We start from the raw sequence: 15,027 nt of genomic DNA, 5'->3' as shown, positions 1-15,027 counted from the left end.
AGAGAGCTCAAATAATGGTTATAGTGCTGCCCCGTAGCTCCTGATTTCTTATTTTGTGTTGTGTCTTTTGAGCTATTCTGACTCATCAACAAAGAGTTGTTCGGTACCTGGTAGACCAAATCAGAAATGTTATTTAGAGCGAACGAGCAGTAGTAGGTCTGCAACTCCAAGGCCACATGCTTTGCTTGGTGGTGTTCCTATTACAGCTTCATTAAAGATTGTCAGTTATGTGAGAAAACTAAGTAGCTTCACATAACTGAGAAAAACATATTCTGAAATGTAGAAATCTGGTTTTGCCTTCATATGTTTGTGTATTTGGAAAACAAAATGAATAGAACTAGTTACTATATGGTTTTTGGGGCATCTGCTTTTGTGGCAATACCTACCACAGCTGGGATTTTATTATAGCCTTTGGTATTGCTGCGCTCTGAACTCTTGATAGAAATAAATTGTAGAAGAATAAACATTATATTCTTTACTACCACAAAGGAGTCCTAAAGAAGAGTGTATTTAATGGCTTAATATAGCAAGCAAGTTTACTTAATTTTCATTTGAATATGAACCATTGTGAAAACTGTCACCAAAATCCATTCTGGTTCTGTACTCCCACTGTTTCTTTGTAGTGTGGGTCAAGTTTGATGAGTTCTACTAGAGTATAATGCGAAGCTACATGATGTACTCGTATCAGATGTTAAATTGGAGGAGTCACACAATGACAAGGTTTGATAATAATAGTGGAGAATCATACAGCCTGGTATTTCTACTTTTTTGTTTTTGTGATCTCTTAAACTCTACTTGGATGACTTACGCCACTTTAAAAAGTAGAGAACAGTTCTGTTCAGTAATACTGCTGCCTGTGTTATAAAAACATCCGACAGTGTTCGTGGATAGGATTTTCAGTGTTTATTCTTTGGCAGTGAATTGGTGGATCCATACAAAATCCAAAGTATAGTGCTACTTTTTTGCCCAGAATACTGACATCTGATAAAAAATGCTGTCATTTTTATGCTCCTGACTGGGTGATTATTTTTTTTATCCTCCCCCAGTAAGCTGTGTTACATTGTTGCTTGTTTTTCTAACCTTTTTTTTTTAGCTAGTATGCAAATATTCTTGAGATATTATGTGGTTTTTCTTTACCTGTGTCGGATAGGGGTAAAGAAAAGGGCGGGTGCTGGCTAGTTCTTTGTACGAAAGAACGTTTTGCGGATTCTACGACGTCTTCATACATTTAAACAGTTTGCTGGAACATTGTGATATCAGCAGCGTGCTTGTCTGAATACCCACAGCAAATTTCTCTTATTTTTCTCTGTCCTAGCAGATTTTAATCAGGTAAAAACAGCCAGATCAGAAAGTGCTAATCATCACACTAATTAACTTTGCCAGTTTTGCATCATGATGAAATACTGAGAAATGCTGCTCTTGCAGAAATTGAATATTATTTTCTAGCTAGTCAAAATTCTTTCTTTGGCTGCTCTGGGAGCCCAACATCAGCTTGTGACTGAGAGTCGTAGATTTCAGTACTGTGACAAAAATATGAGAGATGATTAACCGCAGAGAGAGATTAGAGGACAGCGAATCAGCTCTGTTGTAGAATTAAAGACTCTCAAGCACCTGAGCTGCCCCCACTTTTTATTTTCTGGATACTCCAGTCTGTTTTATTGAAGTTCTATAGTTTTGCCTTTGAGCACTCTGGAACTTACGGTATTGAGAATTGCAGCACTCTCTGAAAAGCTAAGACTACTTCAGATTATGGTAGCATAATCTGTAATAGCAGTGAAAAGAACAGTTCAAGACTGACGTTTGGTTAATGTCTTAAGGGTAGTGTGTCAGCTGCTATTGAGCAGCAGGTGGGATGTGTTTTACCTTCTGATCTTACCTCTGGTGTTTTGTTTGGTTTTTTTTGTCAGTACAGTAATAATATAACTAGGTTGCTGTTTCATCCTGAGAAGCTGTCTCCTTGTACAGGTGCCTTTGTATTTTTGAGATGAGAAAGACCAAATGCAAAAAAAGAAGCTTTGACCAAAATGGTAATATCAACTTCAAGTTACTGTCTAAAATGTGGTTTTATTCTGGAAGAACTTTGTTCTAAATTGTAGTTCATTTGGCATGAAAGCATCTTCACAGTGACATTTGGCTGCATGTTTATGATCACTTTTTTTTTTCCAGAAGGGTCACTCATGAATCTTATGCATAAGTCAAGAATTCAGTTTTCCAGGTTTTTGTGTGTTAGTAACTATTTCTTCCATGTAAAACATTAGCCTTGCTGTTACATCAACGAGCAAGGATGGAGAGATTAGCAAAGGAACTGAAGCTTGAGAAAGAAGAGCTCGAACGCCTGAAAGCCGAAGTCAATGGTATGGAACATGATTTAATGCAGAGGCGGCTTCGAAGAGTTAGCTGTACAACTGCAATTCCAACCGTAAGCAATTTGTTAGTATTTTAATTCAAGATACAGATTTTTTTTTTATGTTTTCATGAACTGAAGTATTATACAAAAAAATATTTTGGGGTATAACATCTTCAGTCTTTGGAGATGACTTTTTGTAAGTTCTTAGCTTGTCATAAGCCAGTTCTTATAATTTAAGAAGCAGGTATGTGTCCAGCTTTCTCAGTGTTTACAACAGAATTTCTAAAACTTGTGTACGTGTGCTTTACTGGCCTGTAGAACTGAACAGATGGTTACTTTCCTAACACACTGTTGAAGTGTATGTCCAAGTCCGCTTAAAGAGCCGGAGCCATATACAGCTTGGTGTTCATGCAGCAAGGTTTCACGTTTTTTTTTAAAGGTGTTTTGTTGTTTGAGTAGTTGCATCTCCTAGACAATCTGTTTCCTATTTGGTATGTGCAGGATGTGCCAAATAACTTTTCATTGGTGGTGTTGGCTCAAATAGTTGGCACCTCTCTCCTGTTTCCCTTGTTGATTTTTTCTACCTTTGTGACTTCCGCCTGCAAGTGACTCCAGCCCAAACATCTGTATGGCTCTGATAAGAGAATTCATCAGACTGAAAAACAATTTCCTCTTTGTGCAGTTGTTAGCCAAATCATTTCAGACTTACTCACTGTGTTGACATAAACTATGCACACAAATGTAGGCTGGAAGGCATGGTAGGGGCTGTTAGCTGCTTAACGAGCATGGCTACTGTATGTCTCGCCTGTCTCAGGGCAGCAGTTGACAGGTATGTTCTGGGAGGAACACAGAGGCACTGTCTCAGTGTGCAAGCATGAGGTTAGGAAAGCTAAGACTCAAATCTGACGCGGGATGACAAAGACGAAAAGAAGGGCTGCTATTAGTATACAGATGACAAAAGGAAGACAAGCAAAAATGTGGGCCCATTGATCCGTGAGACCTGGTTACATAAAGCGTGGAAAAGGCTGAGATACTGAATGCCTTCTTTGCCTCAGTCTTTGCAGGCCTTGAGGAATCTCGAGTCCCAGAGACCCTGGAAAAGGTCTGGAGCAAGGAAGGTATACCCTTGGTGGAAGAGGATCAGGTCAGGGAATACTTAAGCGAAGCGACACACATGAGTTCATAGCCCTGGATGGGATGCACCCACAAGTACTGAGGGAGCTGGCAAATGTCATTATGAGGCCACTCTAGATAATCTTTGATTGATTATGGTGTTTGAGAGAAGTGCACGAAGATTAGAGAGAGCAAATGTCACTCCTGTCTTCAAGGAGGACCCAGGGAACTACAGGCTGGTCAGCCTCACCTTGATCCCTGCGAACGTGATGGAGCAGCTAACTCTGGAGACCATTTCCAGGCACATGAAGGACAAGAAAGTGATCAGCAGTAGTCAGCATGGATTTGCCAAGGGGAAGTCAGGCTTGACCAATTTGATAAACTTCTAGGATGTAAAGACTGGCCTGGTAGATAAGGGGAGAGCAGTGGTTATTGTCTGCCTAGGCTTCAGTAAGGCTTTCATCTTTGTCTCCTGTAAGATCTTCATAGAGAAACCAATGAAGTATGGGCTGAATGAGCAGATAGTGAGATGGATTGAAAACTGGCTGAACAGCCAGACCAAGAGTGTGGTAATCAGTTGCACAAGTCTGATTGGAGGCCAGTAACTAGTGATGTACCGCAGGGGTCAATACTGGGTCTGATCCCATTTAACATCTTCCTTAATGATCTGCATGACAGGGCAGAGTGTACCCTCAGCAAGTTGCTGTTGACACAAAACTGGGAGAGTTGTGCTGCCATTCAGAGGGACCTCAGCAAGCTGGAGAAATGGGCTGGCAGGAACCTTATGCCATTCAGCAAGGGGAGGTACTAAGTCCTGCACTTGCGGAGGAACAACCTTGTGCACCAGTGTATGCTGGGGGCTGACCAGCTGGAAAGGAATTTTTGTGGAAAAGGCCCTGGTCGTCCTGGTGGAGACCAAGCTGAGTATGAGCCAGCAATGTGTCAAAGGTGGCTAGTGAGATCTGGGGCTGCATTAGGAGTGTTGCCAGCAAGGAGACAGAGGTTACACTTCCCCTTTATTCAACACTGGTGAAGCCACGTGGAGTATGGTGTCCAGGAGTGGGCTCCCCAGTGCAAGAGAGAGACATGGTCATACTAGAGAGTCCAGTGAAGGGCCACATAGATGATTAAGGAGCATCTCTCCTGTGAGGACAGGCTGAGAGAGCTAAGGCTGTTCAGCCTAGGGAAGAGAAGACTCGGGCAGGGGGCGATTGTATCAATGTATATAGATACCTGAAAGGAAGGTGCAAAGAGGACGGAGCCAGGCTCTTTCCACTGGTGCCCAGTGACAGGACCAGAGGCACTGGGCACAAACTGGAGCACAGGAGGATCCCCCTCAACATCAGGAACCAGTTTTTACTGTGTGATTGACTGAGCACTGACACAGGTTGCCTAGAGCGGTTGTGGAGTCCTCATCCTTGGAGATACGCAAAAGCTATCTGCCGTCTGGGCAGAGGGATTGGGTGAGATGACATCCAGAGGTCCCTTCCGACTTCAAAGATTCTGTGATTTTGTAACTTTGTGTGTGATGCTGGAATGTATCCTAGGATAAGATAGTTATTCTGACATACATGTTAATGCTCACTGCTGCTAGCATTAAGAACACTTGTAGTCCAGTAACTTGGACGTTCTTAAAGATATGCAAATATGTGGACTTAAATAGCTGCTTATTCTGTGAAAAATCATTACTGTCTTGCATCATTGAACAATTTAAACATACTGGAGTAGACAGTTTGGCATGTTGGAGCTCCTTGGTGTGATGCAAATAAATAAACTTCTGACATTATTTGGTTGATTTGGTTTGTTTTCCTCCTCAAATGCCAATAGAACAATGTTTTTTGAGGGAATAAATGGGGTAGGAGGGACGGGACAGACAGTGGAAACTTGGTTATTTTTTTCAGTGCCTTATCTATACTCAGTTTCTACTAAAGCTGCTAACAAAATATAGCAATGTTATTTCTGTGTCAGATAAGATACTGACTTTCCCGCAATTACTGTTTTGGGATGTTTCTTTCTAGCCTGATGAAATGACCAGATTGAGAAGCCTCAATAGACAGCTCCAGATAAATGTTGACTGTACACTGAAAGAAGTTGATCTCCTTCAATCTAGAGGTATAGAATTGATAGTTTTTTAAAAACATAATTTAAATATGGGCGGGAGTGTTGCAGACGACACCAAGCTGGGTGGGAGTGTCGATCTGCGTGAGGGTAGAAAGACTCTGCAGAGGGATCTGGACAGGCTGGATCGATGGGCTGAGGCCAACTGTATGAAGTTCAACAAGGCCAAGTGCTGGGTCCTGCACTTGGGTCACAACCACCCCATGCAACGCTACAGGCTTGGGGAGGAGTGGCTGGAAAGCTGCCCGGCAGAAAAAGACCTTGGGGTGTTGGTTGACAGCCGGCTGAACATGAGCCGGCAGTGTGCCCAGGTGGCCAAGAAGGCCAATGGCATCCTGGCTTGTGTCAGGAATAGTGTGGCCAGCTGGAGTAGGGAGGTGATTGTGCCCCTGTACTCGGCAGTGGTGAGGCCGCACCTGGAGTACTGTGTTCAGTTTTGGGCTCCTCACTACAAGAAGGACACTGAGGAGCTGAAGTGCATCCAAAGGAGAGCAATGAAGCTGGTGAAGGGTCTAGAGAACAAGTCTTGTGAGGAGTGGCTGAGGGAGCTGGGGCTGTTTAGTCTGGAGAAGAGGAGGTTGAGGGGGGACCTTATTGCTCTCTACAACTACCTGAAAGGAGGCTGTAGTGAGGTGGGTGTTGGTCTCTTTTTTTCAAAGTAACAAGGGATAGGACGAGAGGCAATGGGCTCAAGTTGCATCATTGGAGGTTTAGATTGGAGATTAGGAAAAAATTCCTCACCAAAGGCATTGCCAACCACTGGAACAGGCTGCCCAGGGAAAAAGGGCTGAGTCACCGTCCCTGGAGGTATTTAAAACACATGTAGACGTGGTGCTTAGGGACATGGTTTAGTGGTAGATTTGGCAGTGTTAGGTTAACAGTTGGACTTGATGATCTTAACAGTCTTTTCCACCCTAAATGATTCTATGATTCTAATATGGTATGTGCTTAAATTGGACTCTTAGTTGGACTCTTTAAAGGTCAATTTTGATAATCAATATCAACTTATCTCTAAAAGGTGCCTTTTTCAGTTGCAACGTGATAAACTTGACTTGCTAATATTTCTGTTGGCCAAGCTAAATTACATTACCAAGAAAGTGATGACTTCAAAGTGACGTTGTCAAGAGCAAATTAAAAAAAAAAAAATTCCTTAATGAAGGTTCTTTACTTATATTTTTAACTTTTTTTTGACAAAGGCTCTGACCAAGTAATACAATACAGAACTGCAGGTTGAAACCAAGAAGCTGGCAAGCAGAAATCTACTTAGGTCTTTAAAAATCCTCTTTCTGCAACAGAAACTTGACATCAATACAGTCAAATAGATTAGAATATGCATAGACGTCCTGTTTTACCAAGAATGTGTCCTACAGAAAGATTTATTTTTTCACGTATTTTTAAAGCAATATGGAACACTGGAGTTGTTCATTCAATATGGGATTAGCCTGCTAAAAATTACTAGAATTAACACAAACCAAAAAATATGACAAAAGATTACTCAGGAAAAAGCTAATCTATAATGTCATAATAAAAAGATGCATAAAATCTGAAGCCTTTAGATGTTCATAGCGCTGGCATAGGCATGTAAATAACTTTGAGTTATGCTTTCTTTCTTTTTTCTGACAGGGAACTTTGATCCGAAAGCCACGTGTAACTTCTATGATAACATAGAGCCTGGTCCTGTTGTGCCACCAAAGCCATTTAAAAAGGGTAGGTCTGCAAACAAGCATGAAGTTACCTAATCGGCACTGAGAAAGCTTTCCCCCCCCATCTTTTTTTTTAAAACCCATGTCATCACAGGAAACAACTCTAATTATTATAACTTTTCTCTCTAACCAAAGCAGAAGGGTTTTATGTATGTGCAGTAGTCCTGGCTGCAACTTGTTTTCCTCAGGCAGGTTGTTGCAAATGACTGTTCTGTTAGTATGTTGTTTGTAAATACTGTTATTCCCTATTAGAAAAAGAGTTGAAAGTACACAAACTTCTATGTGTTAACCTGAGCTTCCTAATTATGTCTTTTGTAAATACTTCTAGGATAAAAGCTCTGTCAGGTTTGTTCAGCTGTCTTCTAACACTTATTGTTAGGATTTTGTACTTCTAGTTGGGATCTTTTATACAAGTTTAATTGGTCACAGCAGCTTTTTAAAATTTTAATTTATATTTTTAATTATATTTTAACATGACTGGTCACACTTTACCTATTTCTGGTGCAGTGTATGAATTTCACAGTAGCCCTGAAGCTTTAGCACAGCGAGAGCTAATTGCATAGTATTCAGGACTCGTATCTAGCTGAAGACACTTAAGGACAGGAGCTATGTGTTCAGTCTCACCTTTTGCCCGGTGGAGGTTCAGTCGGTACATCCCAGAGTGACCTGGCGCCCCGTTGGTAGGCACCTGGTGGCTATGTAGCTCAGTAGTGCTCTGAACTCCACTACGTTTAGTGGTGATTTTGGAGCAGAACCCTATCTTTTGCCTCAGGTATTTTTGGACCTTTTTCTTTTGTTTTACTTCCTGAAATCTGTTGAAAGAATGGTTTCAAATGTTAGTGGCAGTTTTTAAACACTTTGTGTCTTTTTACTGAAATAGTCAGTCTAGGATCCTGTGCTCTGGTACAGAGAAAACAGTGGTATTTTCTCTGAATATGTTATGTGTGATAAGATTTATGATATTGTGTCTCCTCTTACTGTAACTAGCATGTACTGAAATTGTTAGTGGGAAAGAAGTCACTCTTCTGAATCAGTAGTCATACAGTCTGTTTGAAAAATCCAAATTTGGCAAATAAGTATCGGTTGCTGAAAAGCAGTTCACAAAGATTTTTGCAGCTGAATTTTGAATTCATACAAGGAATTTTTTCCCCCTCTCTTGAAGCAAGTATTTTACACTTCAGTATAATAAGATGCTTAGTATGTGGAAATTTAAAAGAAAGAGAAGGCCCAGAACTACTGCTCATGTTTCAAAAAAAAAAAAGAACACAACCCAGTACTGGGATGTGTTTCCTGCATAAGTGGTGGTGTCCAGGAAAGACAGTAACAGCAGATGAGCAGTGGCAAGAAGGCAGTTGCCTGGGTTCGTGTTAAATTACAGTGCTACTTTGTGATGCTTGAAGACATTCTCTTAATTACGCTGGCCTATTTGATTTACAATGTCAAAGCAATATAATGTGCAAAACTTGCATGAAAAAAGTGATTTTATTTGGCAGTTGGATAGATAGTGTCTTGTAAGGATTTATACGACTTCTATGACTAGCTTCCTGGCTTTGTCTGTCAACTTATTACAAATCAATTTTAGGGCTGGTGTACTATATTCTGAACTTGTCTTTTAACATGAAGTCATCAATTTTTTTTTTTTTTTTTACTTAAAAAAGTTCCATTTCCTTAATATTCAGCGGTTGAAGGTGTTGGCAGGCAGACAGGTATGGGCAGACCAGGGTCTGCTCTGTGCTGCCATCTGGCTAGTCAGCATGTGTGCAGTCTAGTGCCTGCACTACTTGCTTGCTTAGAAGGAGTTTGTTGAGGCCAAGTACTGGTAATGTGACTACGCAACTTCTGGACTCGAGAGGGTTTACATCTAAGCAAGGAGGTTACTTTTATTTTCTTTAAGTATGTCTCTGAAGACAAGCCTAAGTACTATTTGCACTAACTTTTGTCAGCAGCCACCCGCTGGATTTCTCAGCAGATAACAGCAATGTGTGCACTTTGAATCACAAATTGCAGTCCTTTTTTACAACAGAAGTTCTCTTTTCATTAAGCTGTTCTGCAGGTGTGCGTTTAGCAGATAGGTATCTTAACCTCACCTTCTAGGTTGTGTTTCCACATCCTAGGAGTATTTGTCACTTTTGGTAGATAAATGGAGGTCTTGAAGTGGTGGTAGGAGGCATCGGAAAACCAAGTCTTTCTGTCGGTTAATACCTAATGCATGATTTGCATACGTACTGATTTTATGAGTGAAAACAGGCTGAAGTGCTGCTTCACATACACACACCCCTGCTGCAAAGCCATGAGGAAAAAAACAAACATCATCTTATTTTGAAACAGGACCACCATTTTATTTTTGTATTTTCTTCAGCCTGAATAAGTGCTAGAAAAAGATGCAGACTATTTGCATATGTCAGACTATTTGCAGGAACTAAATTAGAAGTAGTCTTTTACTTCAGGTAAAGCAGGATTATTTGAATTTAGATTTTTGTAATAGACTGCTGTTCAGAAACCTATGAAGTCATTCCTTAACAGGATGGTGTTGTCGTGCCAGTAAGAAACTTCTCAGTACGTTTTAAGCTATTAAACCTTTAGCAGTATCAGTGCCCTAATGGTGGCGACCGCTTTTTGGTTTCAATGTAATATATGGTTAAGTGACTCTTTACAGAAGTGAAATACTTCAAATATTCAGATTTCACAAACTGAATTAGAAGTATTTTATCAAAAGGCTTTTAATGTTACCTGAGTGGAAAGGGTTCCACATTTATTTTAATATAGAATATTTATAAAGAGGTAACGAACTAGCAGTATGATCTTGCCTATCATCCTTCTCTTCTGAAATAAGAAAAAATATTTTCCTTTGGCTTTTTTTAGAGCATCAAAGCAGCTCCAAACAGACTCCACGGACTCAGCCAAGAGATGAAGACTTTGAAGGGGCTCCATGGAATTGTGATAGCTGCACCTTTCTAAATCACCCAGCACTAAATCGCTGTGAGCAGTGTGAAATGCCCCGATACACCTGAAAATCAGGAAGGGGCTGCGTTGGGTTGAAAACAGGCTTTCAAGCCGACAGCTGTAGGAGAAGGAAACATGGGGAACCTTTCAGTTCATCTGCCCAGCCTTTGCCAGTCAACAATCTTCATATTGCAAGGGGTGGGAGTAACGTGTTGAGATGTTTCTGCTTGAGCTACACTAAAAATAAATAAATTAAGGGTGAAATTCTGTCTTATCCCATTGTAGTGAGCAAAGCAGAAAATGAAACCTGAAAATGTAAAAGGATTAATCTGGGGAAGAATGTATACAGGAGAGCAAATAACTACTGGTATTTAGTCCTGTGGTTATAGTTACTGCTTAGTGGCTCTAAAAAAAAGAAAGAAAACAAACCTACTGTTTTTTTAAAAACATTCTAGGACTCTTAGTAATGGTGTGAAATGTTACACTTAACCAGAAAACCTGAAGAGCCAGAGCTGACTTAACCTGGCCACAGCTAGCTGGAAAACAAAGTCTCCCTGTGCTTCTAGATTGTAAGCTACTGAAAAAGAAGACAGGTAAAAGCAACGATAAATTTTGCAGTGTATGAAAAACAAGGAGAAGAGTATTTGTAATTGCTGCTTTTTTTCAGGGTAACTTATGTCAACAAAAAATTACTGTTTGAAATAGTAACCTAAGGTGACTAAATGAGAAACCGTATGGGTGTTACAGAGAGTTTAATCAGAGGTAATTTTTTACAATCCCTTTTGCTTGTACAGTGCTCACCTGGCTGTCAACACTGGTAATAAAGAATGAATTCTACCATATTATGGTTGAAAATACTGCTGCATGCTTTCATTAGGCTGTTGTGTTTCAAAGCTAAAAGTATGCTTTTACATCCAACAATCTTTGAGGCCTGTGCTCTGTAGCAGCACAGTGACATATGCCAAATGCAGACTACTCCAAATTCTGTTTGGAAGACTTGAGCTCAGCCATGGTTGTGTAGAAGAGTTTGTACCCAGTTCCTTAGGCCCTTTCAGCTTCCAATTTGTGAAGAACTCATGATGTTTACAGCACAGAAGGTACTTTGTGCCCCAGTTCAAAGCTAGCTGAAAAATAATTAATCAATTAGCTCTTCAGTAAAGGTTTATTTGCACATTGTTAATAAACCAACCTGTACAAATGACACATGCCAGATCCTGAAAAATTACACACTGCATTCTTTTTACTTTGATCAGGAAATACTTGCCGTAGGTTGAAGAACACAAGACTTGCAACTGAAAATCATACTGGTACTGTTATGCATATGATACACTGTATTATAAAGGTGATGTTCAATTTGTTTGAATGCTTCAGGTTGCTGTAATAAAGCACTCAATACTTGTGAAACTGAACATGGGTTTGGGCAGCTGAATGATTATGTTCCACAACTGTGCAACTGAGTAGGGTGTTCTTGTGTACTGGTCAGAAGCTGGTACAGTGCATTTGAGATTTTATGGTATAACTTTGTCAAGATTCAGAGACACAACCAAGCATGTCAGCTGAATTATGGTAATTGACTTTGCAACTGTGAAGCAAAAAGTGCTAGCTACACCATACCAGAAGAGATGTAAACTACTTCATTTTAGATTGTGTTTAGCTCATGGCAGCCACATCCATATGGTCAACTGCCGCAATTCAGTTGATGTGTGATAACACGTTAAGCTATGGTAGAACAATCATGTGTCTGAATCCTTATTTAAAATCAAGCAGCGTTTGTAAGGGATGGATGGAGGAAAACTCATCTTGACTGCATTGTTCAATCTGGTGTCTTCTCTCTCTGCGATTTATAAAGATAACAGTAAAAAACCAAACTGTGATCTTAGATGAGGAACCAATATTTTATCTGGCATTTTTCAGTATGTTCTTGCACTAACTAAATCTTCAGCATAATTTTAAATAAGCTAAGAGATCTCCAGCAATCGGTGTGTACCACTGCTGAACAAAACAAAGGCATCAGAGCTAGTTTTCCCTCCTTCCCTCCTTCCCTCCTTCCCTCCTTCCCTCCTTCCCTCCTTCCCTCCTTCCCTCCTTCCCTCCTTCCCTCCTTCCCTCCTTCCCTCCTTCCCTCCTTCCCTCCTTCCCTGATTTATATTACTATGTGATGAGCTCGTCACATATGGAAAGGGGTAAAAAATCACTGTCAAATCAAGTTAGAAGGTAAACATTAATTTTTTCATGTAAGTGGACAGTCTGACAAAACGGAGATAACTAGAAAACAGATGAGCAGAATCATTATACCTAGGATAAGCAGTACCATTGCTGTTATCAGCTGTATGATGAATTACTCAAAACAATACCAGTAACTTCATGACTTTTTTTATCATGATGCCTTTGCCTTTGTATTATTTCATTTTTCTGTTCATTTGTACTTCTGTTGAAGTTTTATAAGCATTTGTTTTTGCCGGAATTAAAAAATGATAGCAACTGAAATGACAGTCGGCAAATGAGAGTAGGTGTGTCATGCACCAATACAGTTGTGCCATTTTCAGACAGACTAGATACTACTTTTGAAGGGGGGGGAAGTGCATGCAGTCCAATAATTACTTGAGCTGTAATAATCATAAATGGAGACTTGCTGATCTTAGTTGTAGCTTTACCAGAGGAAGGCAAGGAAGGCTGCGGTGACAGCAAGATACTTTTTGGAAGACTGAGTGCTGTTAAATTGCAAATGAATTCCTTCGTACCAATAATTTTACACCAGTTTTTCAATTACTCTCATTTGTTGCTTGTACAAAAAAAACCCAAACCCTTCTGTTGTATTGTTTTACGTGTAAATGCCCACACTCAGACATTAGTAGTAAAGATTTTACATGGTGCTTGAATATTTTTAGTTTGTTAGAATATAAATTGTATTTTGAATATTGGAAGATTCATTTTCCTTCTGAAAGCAGGTGACACCGTTCACACCCCAAATGAATTGTAGATTATGCCAAAAAGATTGGTTTGTGTAATATTTATTGAATGCACATAAAACCCTGATGTCAGCTGGCATACAAAATGCACTGTATTGTATAAAACTTTTGTGTGTGTGAATGGTGGGATGCTGATGCCCTTGTGTTGAGTTAATGCACTACTTGTGTTTTCTTTTTTCCTTAATGACTGAGCTTTCCCTCAGCCATGCTACTAGAGTGGTAGAGTTTGTAACTGACTTGGACATTCGGATATTCAAAATGATTTCACTGTTCATTGAAATTTTATAAAGTTTATTTTATATTTACTGTGCTATTAAGATGAATTCCCTTTATAGAATACTACTGTAGTTCTCTAAAAGTTTATTTAGAGTGGGGCTTGTGGAAAATGATTCAGAACATAGTAAACCAAAAGAAATCCTGAACTTTGGATCTACTTTTAATTTGATGTAATTATTAGTCTTGTTTGGGTGAAGAGGAAAGGGGGTGGGAGGTCAAACAAAAGGAAGTACTTTGTAAAATGTAGTCTTAGATCAGGTTGAATTGTGTATCTGTGTGTCTGTGGTATGTGTGTGTTTCCCTTGAAAAATGGGAGGTGTGGTGAAAAGGTGTAATAATTCTTAAAAGAGCTGGTCTCAGTACTTTCTGATTATGATATGCTACTAAATCACTTTTTTTAAAAAAAGAACATCCTTTTCTTTCAGTTACTTTATCTGTCCCAGTTATACATCTCTCATTTCAATTTCTGAATACTTTTACATTTATAATATTGATTGTAAAACCCGTTGAAACTGAAATAAAAATACTTGAGTTGGAATGGGGACAAAAAATAAAAACAATAAAGAATGTTTTAAAAAAGAATGTGAGAATATGAAATATGTTAAAAACAAGCTTGTCATCAGGATGATAGTTTTTGTTTTAAAATTCAGTGGTATACCCTGGAATGTGAAAATGACTATCCTGATGAGAAGTGGACAGTTGGACATAAACAATTCGTCAGCTTGTTTGGTCCCACAGAGTTTACGTGCGCTGTTCCGCAGTGACTCTTACTCCCGTAACAAAAGAAGACATGCACAGATATCACATCTCATAGTCAGTACTGTCTCTATGTGCTGCTGCATCTGTTTCGTTTCAATATGTCAATATGATATGAAGCTAGCCATGACTGAATTTTGCCAGATTTCTTCATTTTGGAGCTTTCATTGGTGTTTATGTCCATAAATATTAATGAGAATATTTTTCTTGGTTTTGAATAATCAGAAGTCAATGGAGTTAATGCAATATTATAATCCTGGGTTTTCAGTACCTTTGAAACCGATTTTAAAAAACTGTGTTCTTGAAACTTATTTATTTATGGTGGCACCAGTGTATCTAATCCATATTTCCTGCTGTGTGAAACCCTGTTAAATTTTTTTCATAAAAAAAGAAGACACGATCCTGTTTAATCCTGTATATATGGTATCTACATTCTAGATTTGTGTATGCTGTGAATGAACTTATTACTAAGAGATGAAATTGTATAAAAGCGTTCAGAGGCTATGCATGCATGGTACCTCCAGAAAGTGCATACTCCGAGTTGCAGATTCCTGCAAAAATAAATTAATAAAACTAAGCAAACATCACATCCTGCATTTGTTCTTCTATGTAATAGGAAGCATTTAAAAAATACAGCCTTTTTGCTTTTGTAGTCTGATTGTTTATGGTCTCCCACTTCAACCCATAGCCATAGCAAATTTGTTTCAGGGCTTTGGGGGTTTTGTTTTTGATGATCAATATGATTCTCATTAAGCAATTGCTGAATATTGAGCTGGCTTCCAAATCCTGTTCCTGTGGGTGT

At 39.4% G+C, this 15,027-nt stretch overlaps 1 protein-coding gene across 9 annotated transcripts in view; it reads left to right on the top strand.

Moving 5' to 3' along the window:
* Positions 1-14,814, top strand: part of TAB3 (TGF-beta activated kinase 1 (MAP3K7) binding protein 3) — a 50,483-nt gene extending 35,669 nt beyond the window's left edge. For all 9 annotated transcript variants that reach the window (XM_075430132.1, XM_075430124.1, XM_075430113.1 and 6 more), the window contains 4 exons: positions 2,259-2,419; positions 5,479-5,572; positions 7,202-7,285; positions 10,144-14,814. In XM_075430132.1, the coding sequence (XP_075286247.1) occupies positions 2,259-2,419; positions 5,479-5,572; positions 7,202-7,285; positions 10,144-10,292 (488 nt within the window). In that variant the 3' untranslated portion in view covers positions 10,293-14,814. The remainder of the gene's footprint in view (positions 1-2,258; positions 2,420-5,478; positions 5,573-7,201; positions 7,286-10,143) is intronic.
* The last annotated feature ends 213 nt before the right edge of the window (positions 14,815-15,027 follow it).

Source organism: Opisthocomus hoazin, chromosome 1 (assembly GCF_030867145.1).
Source record: "Opisthocomus hoazin isolate bOpiHoa1 chromosome 1, bOpiHoa1.hap1, whole genome shotgun sequence".
In the NCBI taxonomy this organism is placed as follows: domain Eukaryota; kingdom Metazoa; phylum Chordata; class Aves; order Opisthocomiformes; family Opisthocomidae; genus Opisthocomus; species Opisthocomus hoazin.
The sequence above is the reverse complement of the archived record's forward strand: the minus strand, read 5'-3'. Positions and strand labels throughout refer to the sequence as shown.